This window comes from Mauremys reevesii, linkage group 26, assembly GCF_016161935.1.
Source record: "Mauremys reevesii isolate NIE-2019 linkage group 26, ASM1616193v1, whole genome shotgun sequence".
Lineage (NCBI taxonomy): Eukaryota > Metazoa > Chordata > Testudines > Geoemydidae > Mauremys > Mauremys reevesii.
Genome location: NC_052648.1, coordinates 1,683,756 through 1,703,243, shown reverse-complemented (window position 1 = coordinate 1,703,243; position 19,488 = coordinate 1,683,756). Strand labels below are relative to the sequence as shown.

At 41.7% G+C, this 19,488-nt stretch overlaps 1 protein-coding gene across 1 annotated transcript in view; it reads left to right on the top strand.

Moving 5' to 3' along the window:
• Positions 1 to 19,488, top strand: part of ELL (elongation factor for RNA polymerase II) — an 83,856-nt gene that overhangs the window by 35,194 nt on the left and 29,174 nt on the right. The window contains exons 2-4 of the mRNA XM_039515831.1: positions 2,920 to 2,967; positions 14,758 to 14,879; positions 17,786 to 17,949. Of these exons, the coding sequence (XP_039371765.1) occupies positions 2,920 to 2,967; positions 14,758 to 14,879; positions 17,786 to 17,949 (334 nt within the window). The remainder of the gene's footprint in view (positions 1 to 2,919; positions 2,968 to 14,757; positions 14,880 to 17,785; positions 17,950 to 19,488) is intronic.

Sequence of the window (19,488 nt, the reverse complement as noted above, 5' to 3'; positions counted from 1 at the left end):
GTCCCTCCAGCCAGGGCTCTCGCCTCCAGGACCGGCCGGGACCCAGGACGGCAGAGCTGGGGGACCACCCCAGAAGGGGGCTGAGGAGCCGGGGCAGGGTAGCCCCAGAGGGAGCAGAGCCCCGGAGAGCGAGACGTGGGCCCCGCACGGCAGCACCCCACCCTCTATGGCCCTGCTGCTGCTGTTTCTGGCCGCCCTGCCACAGTCCCTGGGCGGCTCGGGCCGCTTCACACAGCCCCGGCTGCAGCGCTGGGGGTGGCCGCCCTGTGGCACCTGCAGGCGACTCCATGTGCCCCGTGGGGCGGCCCCCAGCCCAAGTGTCCCCCACTAGGAGCCTGCCCGGCCCAGCCACAAGCTGCGGTGCCGCTCCCCTGCGGCATGAGCCACAGTGGCCCCAGGGCGCCCCCTGCGCACAATGCGCTGCTGCTGCCAGGGCCGGCTCTAGGCTTTTGCCACCAGAAGGAAAAAAAAATGTCCAGAATGCCGCCTTGAAAATGTGCTGCGCCAAGCATGTGCTTGGTTTGCTGGTGCCTAGAGCCAGCCCTGACAGTAGATAAACTTTTGAGGGTAGGGAAAAGTACAGTGTAAAATGAAGCTAAAGCTCATCACCTAATTCATGAGACTCCTTCCCCTGGAATCTTTCATAAATCATCTTTTACTTCTGCAGTGGTGTGAAAGTGAATGTTGCTTGTTGGATAGGTACATTTTATAAAATAAGTTCTGTGATGACAGATTTGTCATGGTTTGCATACAGTATGTCTGGACTTCATGGGATTGCTTTTTATTCCAGTTAAGTAATTTTCCAGATTTAATTGCTGATGATTTTAAATCTATAATTAGATATAAAAGTGCAATGCTCTTATGCAATGCAGCGTTCTTTAAAATGCCTTCAAATTCAGTGTCCCCTAAATTAGTCATATGGATTTATGGACATACACTGTACAGTACATGCTGACACGAGGAACAAGAGCTGGCCAGTCTGTCTATGAACAGTGTGCTGTGGTATGCAGTGTCGTGGTACTTAAAGAATTTAGTGAACCCTGTATGAAGTGCATGAAAGACGTTTATCGTTTCACTATGAAGTTACATTATGTCTGCAGAGTATTCAGTACAATGCAGAAAGTGAGTGCTTTCCAGACTTCAAGACCACTGGTTTTCTTCAGCGATAGTGGATACCTGACTTGGTTACATTGTTGGAAGTTATGTTAATGACTTAAATCATAATGGATGTGTGGTGAAACACCCAGTGGGTTTCATCTTGCTCTAAGCTTGTTGTTTGTCTGTCTCTAGACTTTTTCTAGATCAGCGGTTTTCTTTGCTAAGCCACAATAATTTGATGTCAGTTGGAAAGATCCCTTATGGAATTCAATAGGGAAACTCTGCTTAATGGCTTCAGAGTCTATTAACTCTTTCACAGAGAGGCACACCCTCTTACGTATGCATATTTCTGGGGCAATTAATCATTGAAGTCTGTGAAATGTCGGGATGTCCCAGATACATGGGAGTAGCACAGAAAGCGTTTCCCTATTGTGTGCACCCAATCACATCAAAAAAGTTAAAGCAATTCAGAGAGAAATCCTAATGGAATTCATTCCTTTGAAATGGCCATCGTCAAGGTATATGTAACTACTTGCTTTTCATCACTTGGAAGGCTGATACTGAAATCAGTCTCCCTACATGTTGTATTTCCTTTCTTGGCTCGTTGATGTTAGAAAACATCTTATTGCAATAGATTTTTTTATAACTTGCTGGCTTGATGCAAGAATAGGACTGTTTGGCCTAAAGTCCCACCACGATGATACACTCAATTTTATAAATAAAGTTTTTTTTCAAACTTGTCACCCCCCCCCAAAAAAGTGTTCATTAATTAAACATGCTTGCTACCCTATCAGTAGAGCATGATTGCTGGGCTATAGCAAGTATATATTGCGTTAAAATGCACTGAAATGTTTTGGGGTTTAGGAAATGAAAAGAACCTACACAGATTACACAAGCTTTCCAAACCAATTCGTAGTTATGTACATTAATATTTTTTTTCAATCTTAGTATCTTTTAAGTAATGACTTCAAACTGATTATTCTTTAGCCTCCAGTGCCATCAAAGGTTAAGGTATCAGGGAATGCAAATGGTATATTTGGTTTTTTTGGATTACAGTGTATCCATAATTTAAATAAAATTTAATGATTGAATTCAATTGATGTCTGTTATAAGGAACTTTTTATAGGGTCGTGACTGAACAAACAATAGTGCAACTTCCTGAAATGAAAGCAAATTAGTGTCACAGGAAAAACCTTTTTTTAATGGGCAGTCAGAAAACATCACAACTTCATTGTAAGATATTGTTAACAGGAACCTGATAGCTAAGTACCTTGAAGAGTTAGGTGGAATGATAATTTACCTAAAATTCTAGATTTGAGTGCTGTAACAGATTTTTCCCTTGATCCTCTACTAAGAATGTAGGCTTACAAACTACTTAAGCATTGCAAATATACAACCAATGTATTTGTATGTGCCTCAGATATAATGCTTTAAGGTGTAAGTTAATGATTACAAGGATCAGGAAGGAATTCAGTATGTGGCATTTCAAAGGTGCCAGGAGCATTATAGGGGTTTTGCCTTCCTCTGAAGCATGTATGAAAGACTGTTTGTAAGTGCAAAGTATTACTGTTGGGTACTGGACACTACTGATGGCATAATAGACTAATGTCTAATTCAGTATGGCATTTCTTATTATTCTAGGGACGCATCCCTATTAAATTTTCAACTTAAAAGATGAGTAGCAATACTTTGTGGTTAGTTCACTATGCCTTTTCCTTCAAAAGATATATACTGTAGTGTCCTTGTGAATGCAAACTGAATTATTTGAATATTTTTGGTAGTGCATGTTATAACTGAGACTGTTTTTTCCTTGTTTTGTAGGACTCTGTTGCATTGAGACCAACAATCCAATTTCAAGGAAACCAAGGGGTAAGTTTTTTGTGTATGGGTCTGGCTGGAAGGCTGTCCCAGGGGTGTGAATACCAACTGCTTTGAAGTTAACCTATCTGAGATCTGTCCTGGGTTCAAAAATGAATTAGATAAGTTAATGGAGAATAGGTCCACCAATGACTATTAGCCAAGATGGTCCAGGATGCAACTCCCATGTTTCGGGTGTCCTTAAGCCTCCAACTGCCTGAAGCTGGGACTGGACAACGGGATGGATCACTTGAAATTTCCTTGTTCTATTCATTCCCTCTGAAGCATCTGGCACTGGTTGCTGCCAGAAGACAGGATACTGGGCAAGATGGATACTGGTCTGACCCAGTATGGCTGTTCTTATGCACGTATCAAAGTCTACCTTACTGGGTGATATGATTTTTTTAAAAGCATTGAGTTGTGCGCACACAGTCTTGTCCAAGTAAGAGCATTGCGTGTTTCTACACAAACTGCCTTTCCTTACAGTTTCTCACCATTGTTTATCACTGTTGATAGCCATGGTGGGGCACATTAAAAAAGCCTTGCTGCCAAGAAGAATGAGGAAATCAAAAATACAAGTGATACGGCTGTTTGTGATAAGTGTAGCAATTCATGGAAGCCTTGCCTATGCCCTGGGGAAACACCTCACCCAACCTGGCAGTTCTGATGCTACATTTTGAAGTGTGAATCAGAATAATGCTGGTAGACTGAATTATTAGTGCACTGTTTGGCTTCACATAAAGTCAATCCCAAGCAACTGTGGTGCTCAACACATGAGCTGAGCTCAAAGTTCTTCTGTTCAGGAGTCTTGGTTCCTTTATCATTTCTTCCTTTTGCTGAATTCATCAGATGTTTATGGAAGCATGAAACTGTCTGATTTAGTTACTGACAAGGGAGGGGCTAAATTTCCATTATCTCAACTAAAAGTAACTCAACACTTTGATACATTTTAAAGCTGTCACTTAAGATCTTTAAATACAAAAGGTGTTATTTTTAATGTTGGGACTCAACTAGAAAAAAGAAATTCCTCATCAATTCTGCTGCTCAGTTCTTGACGCACTCTTTGTATCGAAGCATTGCATTAGTCTTAGAATTGAGTCATCTTAATGCTCATGTGTTGACATGCTCAGGCAAAGGAGAGCTAAGAATGGAGTAGCTGCCTTAATACTAGATACCCTTCTTGATTTTTTTTTGTTTAAATGATTTCCTTTAAAGGACTATTCTACTCTGAATGGCACTGTACGTTCCCTCACTGGGTATGCCTCTGTTGCAGTTAGACGCCAGCTGATTTGGGCTAAGGGGCTATTTAATTGTTGTGCAGACATTTGGGTTTGGGCTGCAGTCCAAGCTCTAGGACCCTCCCACCTCGCAGGATCCTAAAGCCTGGGCTCCAGCCCAAGCCCCAATGTCTGCACCGCATTGAAACAGCCCTTAGCCCGAGTCCTGGGAGTCCATTGCCATGTAGATATTCCCACTACGTCTTAACTCCAGATCAAGTTTGGTCCACTTCCACTTTTATTCCTAATCACTGGTAGCACTGACTTACCCTGGAGTATGAAACAAGTTGTGTTCTTTCTACAAACCAGGTTCTGCTTTCATTTACATTGTGTGATCCCATTGTCTTGTTTGTGTATTTACACAGCTGTAACTGTACACTGAATATGGGCCCTGTCTTAAAACTTGGTTTTGAAAATTTTGACCTGAGTACCTGAACTTGAGCTCCTAAATTCATATTTAGTAACCTAAATAAAAAATGGCCTTGGAGTGCTGAATTATCTGCAGCTTTCAATGTGATTTATAAGTTGAAGTAAATTGTGTCATTCTGAGTTTACATCAGTGTGAGAGAATTTGGCCCTAAATAAAGATAGGGAACACATGGAGCCCAAGTTGTGGGCAAAAGCTGTTTGGAACAATTTCTTCTCTAAATAGAATTAGTTACAGAAACAACAATGGCTACAGAATCAACAGTGCCTATTTAATCAGTGATTACCAAGATGGTTCTAAATACTCTGGTTTAAACATTTATTTTTGTAACCAAGTTATAAGAACTTCTATCAAAGTAGGTAGTTTAGGTTGAAATGCAGTCCCAGCATTTAATTGAACCAAAGTTTATATATAGCTGGCAAAATGTGCAGTTTTTTCCCCCAGGTGCACATGTAACAGCTCAGTAGCATTGTGCTGAAACTATTTGGAAAAGAAAACAAATATGAGTATAATATGTAGCCCAAAGGAGAGTGTTGTGGTTGGCACAGAGTGGGACTGTAAATTTGATGTCAGATTTTTAAATTGCATATGTAAAGGCAATTTCTTATCCTTTTGTTTAAAGGGCCCAGTTTATGCCCTCAGATATAATTTGCTTGTTAAAGCTGCTTTCCCTTGTTAAGATGAGAACTTTGCAAATGTATGTTTGGCTCCTTCCCAACCCTGTTTAACCTTAACTTTCATGAGCCCCAAAAGTATACAAATCTCTTCCTGGATTTTGTAATAGAGTTTGTACCTATGTCCAAGGCATTTTAGTTTTAAATAATTTAACACTGAAGGGTTGGCCAGCAGATTATGGAAGCCTTCCCTGCTGCTGCCAGCTCATCCCAATGGGATGCTGATCTCTAACCCGAGGGAGTCTTTGGGATGGTGGATTGTGATGGAAGTCTCTGGCTGACATCTTGTATTAGTCTTAAACCTCATGTTGTTGTGATGACATGATTTAATTCCGCAATGTGGCGGAATATACAGCAAGGCCAGTCTCTCCTGACCACTCAATGAACTGATAGTCTGTTAGTCTATAAGGTGCCACAGGATTCTTTGCTGCTTTTACCGATAGGGATTGTTTGTGTAGTGGAAATGACAGGTCTTTTCATAAAAATTCAAATCAATTCAGTGTATATAAATGTGAAATACACGTTGGAGAGAATAATTAGAACTCTCACACCTTCTAGGTGTATTTAACTGGATGCACACAGGAAAAGTGGGGCATTATTGTGGTCAGCTCAATAAAGACCTTTGTTCAACAAGCAACAGAAGTCAAAGCAAACAAAATGTTAACATGTATAGGGAATAGGTGTAAGAACAACTCACAAAATGCTATAATGCATCCTAAAAATAGTCTGGCCTCATATGGAATGTTCAGTCCTGGTCACTCAATCTGAAAACAAGATGTAGCTGATTTAGAGGGGGTAGGGAAATGGTCAACAGGAATGAATTGGTGGCATGGAAAATTGCCGTCCTATGCAAATTGAAAAACTAGGAACTACTTCCTCTAGAGGAGGTAGGAGAACACATTTTAAAAATACACAAAATAAATGGTATAGAGACGGAAATGAGGAGCGCTGTTCTCTGATTTAAGTTGGTGTGGATCCTGTTGTAAGTGTGCATGTGCCACGTGCATGTGCAATTGGATTTTTTAAGGAACTGTCCAGGTCATGCATGCACCCTATGTCCCTTCATGCTCCTGTATTGGGGCATAAAGGGTGGGGAGGCCAAGACCTTCCCTCCATTCCCTTTTACTACTTGTGGCAGCGAGATGGAACCTAGTGAGTGTCCCACTTGCTGGTTCTTAGCTTTGGCTACATTTCTTTAAACATTTCATAACAATGTCCAGAACTCTTCTGAGTATCTGACCTGCCACTGCTGTCAACAGTATCAGTCCATCTGGAGTGAATGTTCAACCGGGCACTGATGCAGGCCTTCTCAACATGGTGGATTTGAAACCTGTGGGCTTCAAGCACTACCTATCCTGTGATGGGCTAATTCCACTGAAAGATGAACACAGCAGGTGCCTCTTCCGCTTAGGAGAGTCCCATGTACCGAGCAGTTGTGCTTGCCAGTCACATGCAGTGGTATCTACACGGACATGTACTTGAAGAAAGAATGGTCACTTACCCTACAATGACTGTGGTTCTTCTAGATGTTGTTGTCAGTGTGGATCCCACAGCTCGCCCTCTATCCCTACTTTTCAAAGTCCTCAACAACATTGGCTTTGAATTGCAGGGGAAGTGAGGGAAGATTGTGGCTGCCCCCGTTGTGCCTTTATATAAGCACTTGCAGTGGAATCCATACCGATTATCACATCTTGAAGAACCAGAGGTACTGTAAGGTACCTCTCTCTAATACAAGACCAAAGGGACCGTCAATGAAATTAAGTGTCAAATTCAAAACCAATAAATACTTCCACACAACATAACTAACCTGTGAGGCTCATTTCCACAGGTTATCACAGTCCAAGAGCTTATCAGGATTCAAAAAAGGATTATTGGTAACAAGAATATCTAGAGTTCTTATGGCAAATTTAAAAAAAAAATGGATATAAACCCTCATGTTTCAGAGCATCAGCCAAGCTTTAATTATTGGGGGTCAGCAGGAAACTTTCCCTGGGGCGGGCTATCTCGTAGCTGTCTGAAAAGTTTCTTACAGCTTCTTCTGAAGTATGTGGGTCTGGCCTTTGTTGATGGAATACTCTACCATGTGGCCACTGATCTGTTCCCGAATGGCAATTACTACATTCCTAGTAGAGGTGGAACAGATTATACTCAAATTTGGGGATATCTGGGGCAGTTTCCATGAAAGGTCTTAGCTTATAAGCAGGGATCTTGTGTCTCGGTTTCACTGTCTTGGAAAATGAAGTAGAGCAAAATTACAGAGTCTATTTCTTAGAAGCAAAGTTTTACCTTCTGACTCGCCATCACACAGGATTGCAGCTGAAATGAGAATTGAATTCAAATGCTGTGCTGAGCTCCTTGTCTCTTTTGTGATTCTGCGGCCATGGAATTTGTTGTAGAATCCACCCCTCACCAAAGAAGTGAGCAGCAGAATCTATGCTATCATTTTGTAAATATTACACTTCTAGCCCTTATGTGGTTGCGAAGAAAATCTTCCAAATGTGAGAGTTAAATAGGTGTTAACAAACTCTAGTAATTCCTTCCCTGCGCAGGTGCTTGCATTTCAGTGCCTTGTAGTTTCGCAATCCCACTAGCTCTTTAGCCCACCAACAAAACAGGGAAAGCAAGGTATAATAGCTTTGGTAAGGTTTCAAACAAAAATAACCCCAAGCCCCTTTTTGGTTTTGGGTGCTGGAGGCATGCAGGGAAGGCGCCACTTTCAGGCTTTCTTTATAGATGGTGGAATTTTTTTGAAAAATTGCATGTGCAGCAGACATTCAGCATGGAAAATTCATGCCCCAAAAGTTAGATTGGCAGTTGTAAGCAATTGAAAACAAGGCTTTATAATGGGATGTGTTGGGCAGCCTTAATTCAGCGGTGCCGTCAGCCCTGCCTGCAATGAAGAAGCCAACAAGGTGCACAAACTTCCCCCTTGACAGGTCACCTTTTAAGGATCTAAATATGATTTTACTGTAAAACTTTATAATAATAAGAGTTAGAAGTTGTTTCCCTTTTTAGCTGTTTACATTATCTTCCTCTTCCAAGGATGCAGTTTAACCGTGGGAAAATTCATCTGAACAACTTCAAAGTACAGCCCCTGCCCTCCCTATCGCCTCCCTTTATTTAGTGAAGTTGATATTGCAGAGTTACCAACATCACTGGGTGGGGGGTGGGGGGGCAGCATTCTTAAAGCTAGTGCACTTTTGGCCTAATTGAAATAAAACATACTTTAAAAACAATATTGATAATAAGAACAGATTAAGAAAAAAAATAGTGTACTTTATTGAGGTTTTTTGGCCATGAATTTAAAGCTTCACAGAATAGTTTTTAATGGAAACAGCTGTCAGTCATCTGTAATTGTAGTCTATGTTGAATGAAAAGGGAATTAAGAAGTGTGATTACCTCTAACATGGCCATTTAATGAGTGAAACCCTGAGACCTGCACAGTTTGAGCTGCATTGTGGGTGGAAAGAGGCTGTTGGCAGCTCAGAGCTGACCTCTGATTGCCTTGTTGTCAACTGTGTAATTAATTGCACTGCCAAGTAAAGGCCAAAGGTAGAGCTTTGAGGGGAAGGAGAACCAGCTCGCTTGGGGCAGATAGAAGGAGCTTTGTCTTTTTTCATTGTCTTTGCTGGGTAGGACAAGAAGCTGGCAGTTATGTAACCATCTGCTTTTAAATTTAGTATTTGTATATGTGAGGATAGAGCCTCACTTTAAGGAATTAGCAGTTTAGCTTTAAACAATTTCTAGTAAATTATCTAATTCAAGCAGAACAAATAAGAGCTAAATCAGTAATTAACAAGTCATCACATCCAAATGATCACATGAATACTTTTTTTTTAATCTATTTTTGGAACAAACTTACCCCCCCCATTCTTCTTTTATCTCTTCTCTTCCCCCCCCATACCCCATTTACTGTCTTTGTATGTTACCTCAGAATGCATGTTGCTATGGTAATGATTTTGATATCATAACTTTTAAGGGTCACAAGTTCTGTATCTGGGACATACTTCAAAGAGAATATAATTTAAAGACGCAGTTTGCAGCAGCACATGTTTTTAAAGGCTGAGGCGCTTTCCCCCCCGTATGCCTCCATCCTGCAGAGAAGAAAATCATGCATATTATTTAGAAATGTTTTGGTGGGGATGGGAGGGAGCAGGGGGAATGAGAGGATGAGAAACATTTTAAGACAAATGCGTCTTCCCTTACATTGGCATTAATTCTCTAGAAATGCTCTCCATGCCATTTGAGTCTTCATTACCCATTTTAAAATAAGCCATATGTCCACCTTCTTTCATTAGCATGTAATGTTTGCAGTAAGTACCTCAGACCACTGTCTCCCAGCTGTCCATTCATCCCCTGGAAATACCTTTCATCTTGATCATTATTCCATAATTAAAGTGATATTAAGGTTGGGAGGCACAAAAAGGTCAGGTTAAGAGCGAGGCATGGCAGTGGTTCTACATTGTCTAAGGAATGCAGAGCTGAAAGGAAGGCTGTCAGAGTTGTTGGCTTGAAATGTGACTGACAGCTCTTTCAATTACCGGTATTAGTTTGCGATCAGGAGGAAAGATCTTCCAAATATGACCACTGTCCCAGGTAGATTACATTTGGGTCCTGAAAGCTTTGACAAGTCATCTTAATCACATGTTGGAAATTATCCTTGCTCTTGTGAGATGTGTATCTTCAAATTAACATGGTTTTGTTAACTATGTTCTCGGTGTGTTACCATGTAATGTTTTTTTATAACGTTTGGCCTTTTCAGAATGTCTTCAATAATAAAAATAGTTCATCATTGCTGTAGTGTTACTCAGCCTTAAAGCAGGTGCTGGATCCATCGCTGAAGTAAGCTGCCTTGTTATGGTCCTCATTAAGCTCCTTGAAAGAGGCACATGAGTTTGTTACATTTGTATAAATATTTTTCATCATCAACACGCTTTACTTTATTAATATTTCATAAAATATTCACTTTTCACTCTTTCCATGAGACAGATCTAAATTAGAGTTCAAAATCTTCAATATCATAGCGTTATGAAGGGTGGCAGTTCTTGCAGTGCAAATCATTGTGCAATGTACAAGAGTTGCTGAATATAGTTTCTATTTCAGTAAAAGGATGTACTGTGGGGGGGGGGGGTTGGTGCTGGGTCAGATTTGCAGGTGGTGAGTGGAAAGAGAGCAAGGAGAGAAACAGTTAAACGAGTTCAAATTAATTTTAAAATCTGAAGTTTCCTTTTGATACTTTTGTGCAACTTTATCTTAATATTTTCACTAGGTATTTTTAAAAACCCAAAATGTGTGAATAACAACTTACTTGGAAACATGCCATTTTTTCCACTTTTTGGCATGGACTTGCATTGGCAGTAACGTTCTAAGTGAAACTTACATTCATCTGTGTAGCCTTTTTGTTTCCAATGATTTCTTGTAATAGAGAACAAAAGTCACATCTGTAAATGGGCTATTTTTAAATACCAGTGGTTACATGGTAGAGTGATTACTGAACACCAGCATCAGGGCTCTTTTGAAGACTTATTATGTGGATTAGGTAGCTGGAGGACCTGCTGCTTCAGCTAAAAATAATTCCTAGATAACTGTCAATTTGCATTAAACCTACTTTTCAGTACTGAAACAAGCAAATTTTAACGTAAATGTTAATTGCGGATCTTGGTCACCTCGGTCTCAATTGTGTCCCTGGAGGACGCTGGCTTTGTAACTATTACAGAAATTCTACAGAAGTGCTAGGTTTGGGACTTTACGAGCAATCATTGTCTAGTTATAGCCGAGTGTCAAATTTGTAGTAGCTCGTTAATTTCTGATCTGGTTTCTTCTTAGTTAATATTGGACAAAACACTTGAAAATGTGCTGTAAGGAACAGTTCCCCATTGGTAGGGAGAGAGGAAAGGCCCACTAGATCATCTTGTCTATGTTCGATGCATGCTGGTGTATCTAGAAGTATAAAAGGGAACATTAACTGTTTAAAAAAAATTAAGAGGACACGTAACATTTTAAATCTTCAAACATCCTCATATCCCACCTGTCAGAGGCCAGAATTATACTCATTTTACAGATGAGGAAACTGACAGGTTGAAATCCCTGTTCACCCATTATGTGTTTGACAGCTGAGAAGTTCCCAGGACTCAGTCCACTACGCTTTACTTTGGGGAAAGAGTTGGTGTTATATCTTGGTAGAGCACTGGTAGCTGGAATTCTACCCAATCAAGTCCAGTGAATTTACATTAAGGTAGTGAATTCCCAGATTGGATAACTTGGTCATGTTTCACATTTGCAAACTGTGACATTTGATGTTTACCTGCTCTTTTGGAAATGAGGAAAATCACTTCTAGGAACTAGGAGCAGGCAAGCTTTGTCAATGTAGAAATTATACTTGCGTAGGGGAGGAGCACTACGGGCGCTCATTTTGCCAAGCGCTGCTCTCTGAAGCATTTCTTGCCAGAACAATAGTAAGACATAATAAGCATTGTGTTCCTAGGCTGTTAGAGCACTCTGCTGTTACAGTACTTGGAGGCCAAAACTATGCCACTCTGAGCACCCAGACAGCCTTATAGATCCTACTAAATGGAGTTTATATTATTCAGGAAATGGCTACCAGTTGGCCCATGACTGCGCTGGACATTGTAGACATGGATGTGAAATATATGCATGTATGGTGATACAAGATACAACCAGTAATTCACTTGGGGCTTGCCTGCAAGGTGAATTAATACACAGAAAGCCAGGGTGTAAATGCACATTGCACCAGCTTGCCATGGACTAACGCACCATATGAACACTGTTCCAGCAAGTCCTCCAGTGTCCACATGGCAAGTTAGTAGTGTGGCAAATTGGTGTGCTGTCAGTTCACACTCTGGCTAGCTTTTGTACTAACTCTCTGTGTAGACAAGCCCTTATAGGCAGTCAAACTTTAAATAGTATATGGTACAACTGAAAATAGATTACAACGGGCATTCACTCTGTACCCTCCGCTGGCAGCTGTCTTAATTATCATTTATATTGTGGAAGGCCCTATTCCATGCTGAGCCCAGAACATACATGGAAAAGAGACAAGCAGCTCTTTCAGTTGAAAAACTAGCGTGGTAGGACTCAGGGAATTCGTTATCCATGAGAAAATGGTACAAGTTAGGCTGATGCCAGTGTCATCTGTAGGGTTCTCTGCAGAGCACACTTTGTTTGATTCATAGCAGGGTCACGCTCCAGTGTGAGCCTGAAATCCTGATTAGGAAATTATAATCTATCGAGATAATAATCCTGATTTCTAGTGGCTTGTGTTGCAGTTTAGTGCCAGATCACTAATTTTTAAGAAGCCAGCCCACACTGGTTTGAATTAAACACTGACAACAGCAACCATGATTTGAGAATGAGGGTGGACCAACTTCCTAGAGCAGTGTTTGTCAGTGTCTTCTGGGGAGACTTCCTCCTCCCCTTGTGATTGATTGGCAGATAGCTGTCAGTGCCCACCCATGCCTTCATACAGATTCAGCTTTTTGGTTTTCGGGGGGATTTTTTTTTGCCCATTTCTTCTTTGTTCATTTTCTGCCTGTGTCCTATTTTTCTTTCATCAAGCCTGTGTGTGTGGCAACTTCTATTCTACTTTGTGGCTCCTACCTCCCTATCTTCCACTTTGAGCACTACATGCTACTTGGCGTGAGAAGGGCACCCCTTGGGAGATCTTTAGGATTCTTGCAGCTGTACTAAGTGTTGTAAAAACTGGCTATGCTGGCTCTTGCAACTTTACTGTGAGTATCACAATACCTGGTATCTTATTAAATCACTAGCTCCTGGAATCAAGTGATTATGTGAGAATCTCAGCTTTCATTTAGGTAAAAAAAAAAAATGCTTCTAGTCCTTATGGTTCCATAGCAACTTGAAAATATAATCCTGACGCACTCTAAGCTCCAAAACTAGAAAGCAAATAAAAAGAATCCCAAATTTTTGTCATGATTTTTTTTTTTAAAGCCAATCTTCATTTTTTGGCGGTGTGGGGGTCTGACTCCTGATCTTTGAATGCCTGGAGTTGGCAGAGCCCAAAACTAGAGAAGAAAAGCTTGGGCTGGTGAATCTTGAGCCTGCAGCCAGATACGTTTGAGCTCGGGGTAGATAAGTGGATTTCAAGGAACTGCCTGTTGCTTTACATGCAGGAGCACGTTTGAGCCTTATCTACACTAGCACACTGATTGATTGAAAAAAATCCCTAAAAGTTCCCACCTGTGGTGTAGTACCAGTGCAGCTCCTGCAGTGGTAGCGACATCGATGGTACTGGTTTAGACAGAGCACAGGGGTTCACCAGCATTCTTACCACCTTATCTAGACCTGCTCTGAGAAGTCTCCATGACATGGTGTTAAAAACAGCTTTGTCCACAGCAGGGCTCCCCCTGCTGCTAACACAGGTGGAACAGCACAAGTGCTGATAACTGTAGGAAATTTGGTGGGGAGAAGACCTCCTCTCACTACTAAGAGCTCTGAAACCACAGCCAATTTTTCCAGCTTATCTTTCTGGAATCTGGCAGAAATATTTCAAATGGATTTGTCTAGCCTTTGATCTAGATTTAACTGGTGCATTACTTTTTGATGAGCTGCTAAGCCTTCCTACCTCCAAAAAATATCTATCATTAAAGTCTAGTCTATGCTAGGAGGTTTTTGCTGGTTTAACAATACCAGTTTAACTAAACTGGCAAAACCCTCCTAGTGTAGCTATAGTTACACTGATATAAGTGTCTACAGCAGTGTAACCTACTGCTGGCTCCGTGACCGACGTAAGCTTATGCTGCCATAAGCACTTCTGTACCCATATAACTGCACTTATACTAGGGTTTTTACCAGCATAGCTGTGTTGGCAAAAAATCACACCCCGACTGACGTAGCTATGCAGGCAAGTCTAGAATCTACAGCCCTAGGGTGAACCTGCTGGCAGGATAAAATCCACAGGAAGTGTATACCTCTTCAGAAACCTTCCCCAGTTTGTTTGGATTCCCTCTTGCTGTGGTAAACCAGAATTTAAAAAACCACTACTGCCTTAGATTGAATTTGCTGGTAAAAATTCATAATTCTCTTCTCCCTCATTCTATCACTATTTCTAAATCTCTCACACATCTTACCCTTCTGTGACCAAGGCCAGACTGCCATTTTCTGGTACTGTATAATTGGAGAAAATAAATAAAACTAGAAAATGACTTGGGGTTGGGATGGAGAAGGGAAGACAGAGGCAACTGTTAATGTTCATTAACTATATGAAACTGCCCTACTGCTGCTCCTTTTGCCTGACATCATTACTGTGTTCTGAGCCGTAATTCACAAATGTTACCTGCTGAAAGTGACTAAAGAGAAATAAGCACGAAGTGACCCTCTGAATGTCTTGTGTTTGTGGTAGAGCAGACTTGCCAATGATCCACCTTCTTTTTTTCTTTCCAAACAGCACATCACTATTCCCAGGCCTGATTGCCAAACGGAAGTGCGAACTTTTATGTTTTATCTTTCAAATATTGGCAGGGACAGCCCCCAGGGGAGTTTTGACTGCATACAGCAGTATGTATCCAGGTAAGTGGTACATCAAAAAAAGGGGGGGAAATCCTGTTGCTCATAATGAGGGGTTTTTACTTACGTTATGAATAGAAGTGAAATGTAAATGTGCCTTTAAAGTAAGTTTTTGGTTTTTTCGAGGAGGCTTTCCCTTTGTGGGACCTAGTGTGTGTGCCGAGGGGTCATGCACAGAAAAATGACTACCTGTCCCAGCCACTTCCTGGAGTTTTTGCAGATGCGTTCAAAGACTACCCCGGTCCTCTTCACATTCCACATTCTTTTGTTATTTTACAGGCTGCTTCTGTGTCTGTTAAACTTTTTTCCTTAAAATTTCAGCTCTAGCAATGGTGGAGGTGCTAACGTAGACTGGCCACTAATATTTTAACCCGCACACTGACTAGCCCCACTTAGAGCAGCAGGTCTAGAAAACTTGGTGACTAAAATGCTGGTGGCCACTAGTGGCCTGTGCATGTGAAGTATCCTGCTTCACTATCATCAGTGGAGCTAAATAGTAGCAGGGCAGGGAGATTTTTAGGCAAGGCCAGTGATTCCTTTTTGTGTCTGACGTCAGTCAGTAGTTTTGGAGAGTGTGATATCCTAAAATAATCATTATAGCCCAATCTGCACTAGAAAAGAGACGGTGTTAGTAATCCTTTCTCTACATTGAATACAAACCCCAAACCTTACAGTTACCACAGTTTTGCTCCAGGGGTAGATAGTGCTAATTTATGTTTAAAGTGTTCCTCTAAAGCTTTCAAGTGGGATTTCAAAAGTGCCCAAGTCAATGGAAAAAACCCATTGACCTCCTTGGTGGCAGAGCTAGTGAAGTACTGAGTGCTTCTGAAAATCCCAGCCTCCGCGGCCAAGTGTGCATTGCTACTTCCATTTTAAAAACTTCTGACCAAATTCAGCCTCACTTGGGGCAGACACAAGCTAGTTGCACTGTATAAAATCTCTTACTAGAGTTCATTAACAGCATGTGCTTCCTTCCCCCCCACCCCCACCCCTTCCCCTGCCCTGTAGTGTGGATCAGGGAGAGCTTGGCCTTTAGTGAGAATTGGGCTGGGGAGGATGCCCTGTGAAGGAGAGAGCCTTTGCATTACAGTGCACAGAGCCTTTGAAAAACATGGTTGGGAACGAAGTGACGGGTAGTGAGAGCCTTGGAAATTCTCTTAGGTTAGTGCTTTGCAGGAGGGCTTAAGTATCTGGGCTACAATCCTTTTCCATGCCTGTAACTTCCTACCTTTCTCTTGTCCTTAGAAAGCGACAGCGACTTTACTGACACTTTTCCATTGATAGGGGACGAACATAGAATCATAGAATATCAGGGTTGGAAGGGACCTCAGGAGGTATCTAGTCCAACCCCCTGCTCAAAGCAGGACCAATCTCCAACTAAATCATCCCAGCCAGGGCTTTGTCAAGTCCGACCTTAAAAACCTCTAAGGGAAGGTTTAGTGAAAAAGATTTTCCTAATATCCAGCCTAAACCTCCCCCACTGCAACTTGAGACCATTGCTCCTTGTTCTGTTATCTGCCACCACTGAGAACAGTCTATATCCATCCTCTTTGGAACCCCCTTTCAGGTAGTTGAAAGCAGCTATCAAATCCCCCCTCATTCTTCTCTTCTGCAGACTAAACAATCCCAGTTCCCTCAGCCTCTCCTCATAAGTCATGTGCTCCAGCCCCCTAATCATTTTTGTTGCCCTCCGCTGGACTCTTTTTTTCCAATTTTTCCACATCCTTCTTGTTGTGTGGGGCCCAAAACTAGAGACAATACTCCAGATGAGGTCTCGCCAATGCCAAATAGCGGGGAATGATCACGTCCCTCGATCTGCGGGCAGTGCCCCTACTCATGCAGCCCAAAATGCCTTTAGCCTTCTTGGCAACAAGGGCACACTGTCGACTCATATCCAGCTTCTTGTCCACTGTAACCCCTAGGTCCTTTTCTGCAAAACTGCTGCCTAGCCATTCGGTCCCTAGTCTGTAAGAGTGAATGGGATTCTTCCGTCCTAAGTGCAGAACTCTGCACTTGTCCTTGTTGAACCTCATCAGGTTTCTTTTGGCCCAATCCTCTAATTTGTCTAGTCGCTCTGTATCCTATCCCTACCTCCAGCGTATCTACCATTCCTCCCAGTTTAGTGTCATCTGCAAACTTGCTGAGGGTGCAGTCCACGCCATCCTCCAGATCATTAATGAAGATATTGAACACAGGAAAAGGTTCCTAATTCTCCAGTGGCTTGGAAAGCTCAGGCATCTACTAGTCCTGATGTGCTTGCACCAGAGACCATTGCATTGAATTTTCCATTCTTACTATTCTGGCAGGGTTCAGCTCTGTTAGAAACAGCTTGCTGCTCAGTGACTGCTGGAGAGTAGCAAGTTTTTTCTCTTGAACCCATTTTGCAGAAATCCACAGTGGAGGAAGGATAGTCTAGTGGTTAAGGCATAAGACTTAAAGCTGGGAGATCTGAATTCTATTCCTGGCTCTCCCACAGATTTCCTGTGTGACTTTGCACAGGTCACTTTAACCACTGAGCCTCAGCTTCACCACATGGCAAATGAAGATGTCGTCCTACAGGAATATTAGGCTTTATTCATATTTGTTAAAGAGTCTGAGCTGTTTAGATGAAGCATAGCCATGTGAGTGTAATTATTTCTGTAATAACTTGCTGGCAGGAATCTGAAATAAACTGATTAGCTCGCTAGCAGGTGTGGTGTGTGTTTTTTTTTTTTTTTTTTTTTTTACTGCATATACAGAAAAACGTTGGTATGGTTTGTTATATAAGGAACTGACATTTACCAAAAGGCCGTGATGTGCACAGCTGCTTTCAGGTAACTTCAGGTCTCTCCATGGCTCGCTCACTAGGCCAGCAGGGAAATGTATGTTAATCCTAGGAATATCTGATTATATCATTTATTTTTTTACAGCAATGGTAATATCCATCTGGATTGTCTTGGAAGCATACAGGATAAAATCACTGTGTGTGCTACTGATGACTCCTACCAGAAGGCAAGGCAGAGCATGGCACAAGCTGAGGAGGAAACTCGCAGCCGAAGTGCAATAGTTATTAAACCTGGCGGGAGATATGTAGGTAAGAAGCAACTTGATTGTTGGCGCTGTACCTGGTTCCCACTTAGGAGGCATCTGTTAGTGTTAGTCTGGGCTATTCATGGCTTGACTGTAAGTGGTTTGTTGGCCAAACCTGACATCTTCACAACTCTTTCTTTTAAACAGTATCTGGTAGTGTCTGCTGAGGGTCTGGTAACTTCTCGAGAGTAAAGATGCTGAGCATAGCAGAGCTAGGGGTCAGAGATTCAGTGACCATTCTGTTCCTAGATGGCAGCTGAGGATTGGTCTTACATAGTTTGCTTTTTGAGAGTCTTCCTTTATTTCTGTTATCAGGGTCCCAAATCGTTGTATTGCGTCACAAAAAGTGTTTCTGTACTGGCTGACTGACCAGATACACAACCCATGACCCACCCATCCTGTTCTACATACCTGGAGTGCATCTGCACTGAAGGGAAAGCCATTAAGTATCATCTGGGGACTGAACTTGTATTCATCAACAGAGGGATTAAGGTAGTGGTGTTAATTGCAGCCATGGAAGAAACTGTTCTACCTTACAAGCTGAAAGATAGAATCTCTACTGGGAAGGAAGAGAGACAGGACAAATATCAGTGGGTTCCAAACTCGAGTGGGGAGGTACTTTCCCTGGGCTGAGATCCCTATCCACTGCCAAAAACATGAACAATTAGTGCAACCCAGAAGGCCCAGGCTCAGTTTTTATGAGTCAGTTGGTTTTTCTTCTCCCAGCTCATGTGATCTGACGACTTGTTTCCTCACAGAGGATGTCTGTGAACAGAATGGTGAGTTGCAGAATTTAGAATAGACCTTCACTTGTAGTTTTTATCAGCCAAGTGCTCAAAGCTGAGAAGATAGATAGTAATCAGGAAGGAAATTCATTGATTTCCTGTACTCTAGAAAATAATTTTGTTTAACTCTTCATATTCAAAAAACCATTAGAGTAAAGGGATAAAGTTGTCAGGTTCATGAGCAAACAGCTTCCCAGAAAGAAAGGATAATAAAACTTAAAGTTCTAGTAAGAATTTTAAACTTTCCCTTTATAAAATGAAGACCCGGCCATGCAAGGGTCAGGGTGGAGTTGGGGTTTACTGTGTAAGCTGAGACTTTGATGTCAAAATGTCTGGGGGTGGGGAGGAGGAGGAGACTGGGAGCACAGTAGTTAGGTTTATTCAAGAAAAGGGAAGAAAGAGAGGTCCGGGGTCCTGCTGTCCAGCCTAGGGTTAAAGATGCATACTCAGAATAGCCTCATCTTTAAGATGCACATTGTGCTGACTTACAGGATCCTCAAGCATGTATGTGACTTGTTGACTTTATATGATCTAAGAGAGGAGGGAAAGCTGGTTTTTTGTTTTTGTTTTTTTAAATGAATGTTTATATGAGATGAATATATAGTGATTTCGGGCAGCTCAACCTGATTGCTATGAAGAAGTTAAAGAATTTCTCTAAGAGTGAAAATTAGAGCAGTCTGGATAAGCCTGACCCTTGAACACTTGTTGAGGATAAAAAGGGTTTGGTTTAACATCAAGTATATTTTCTGTGTATCTCT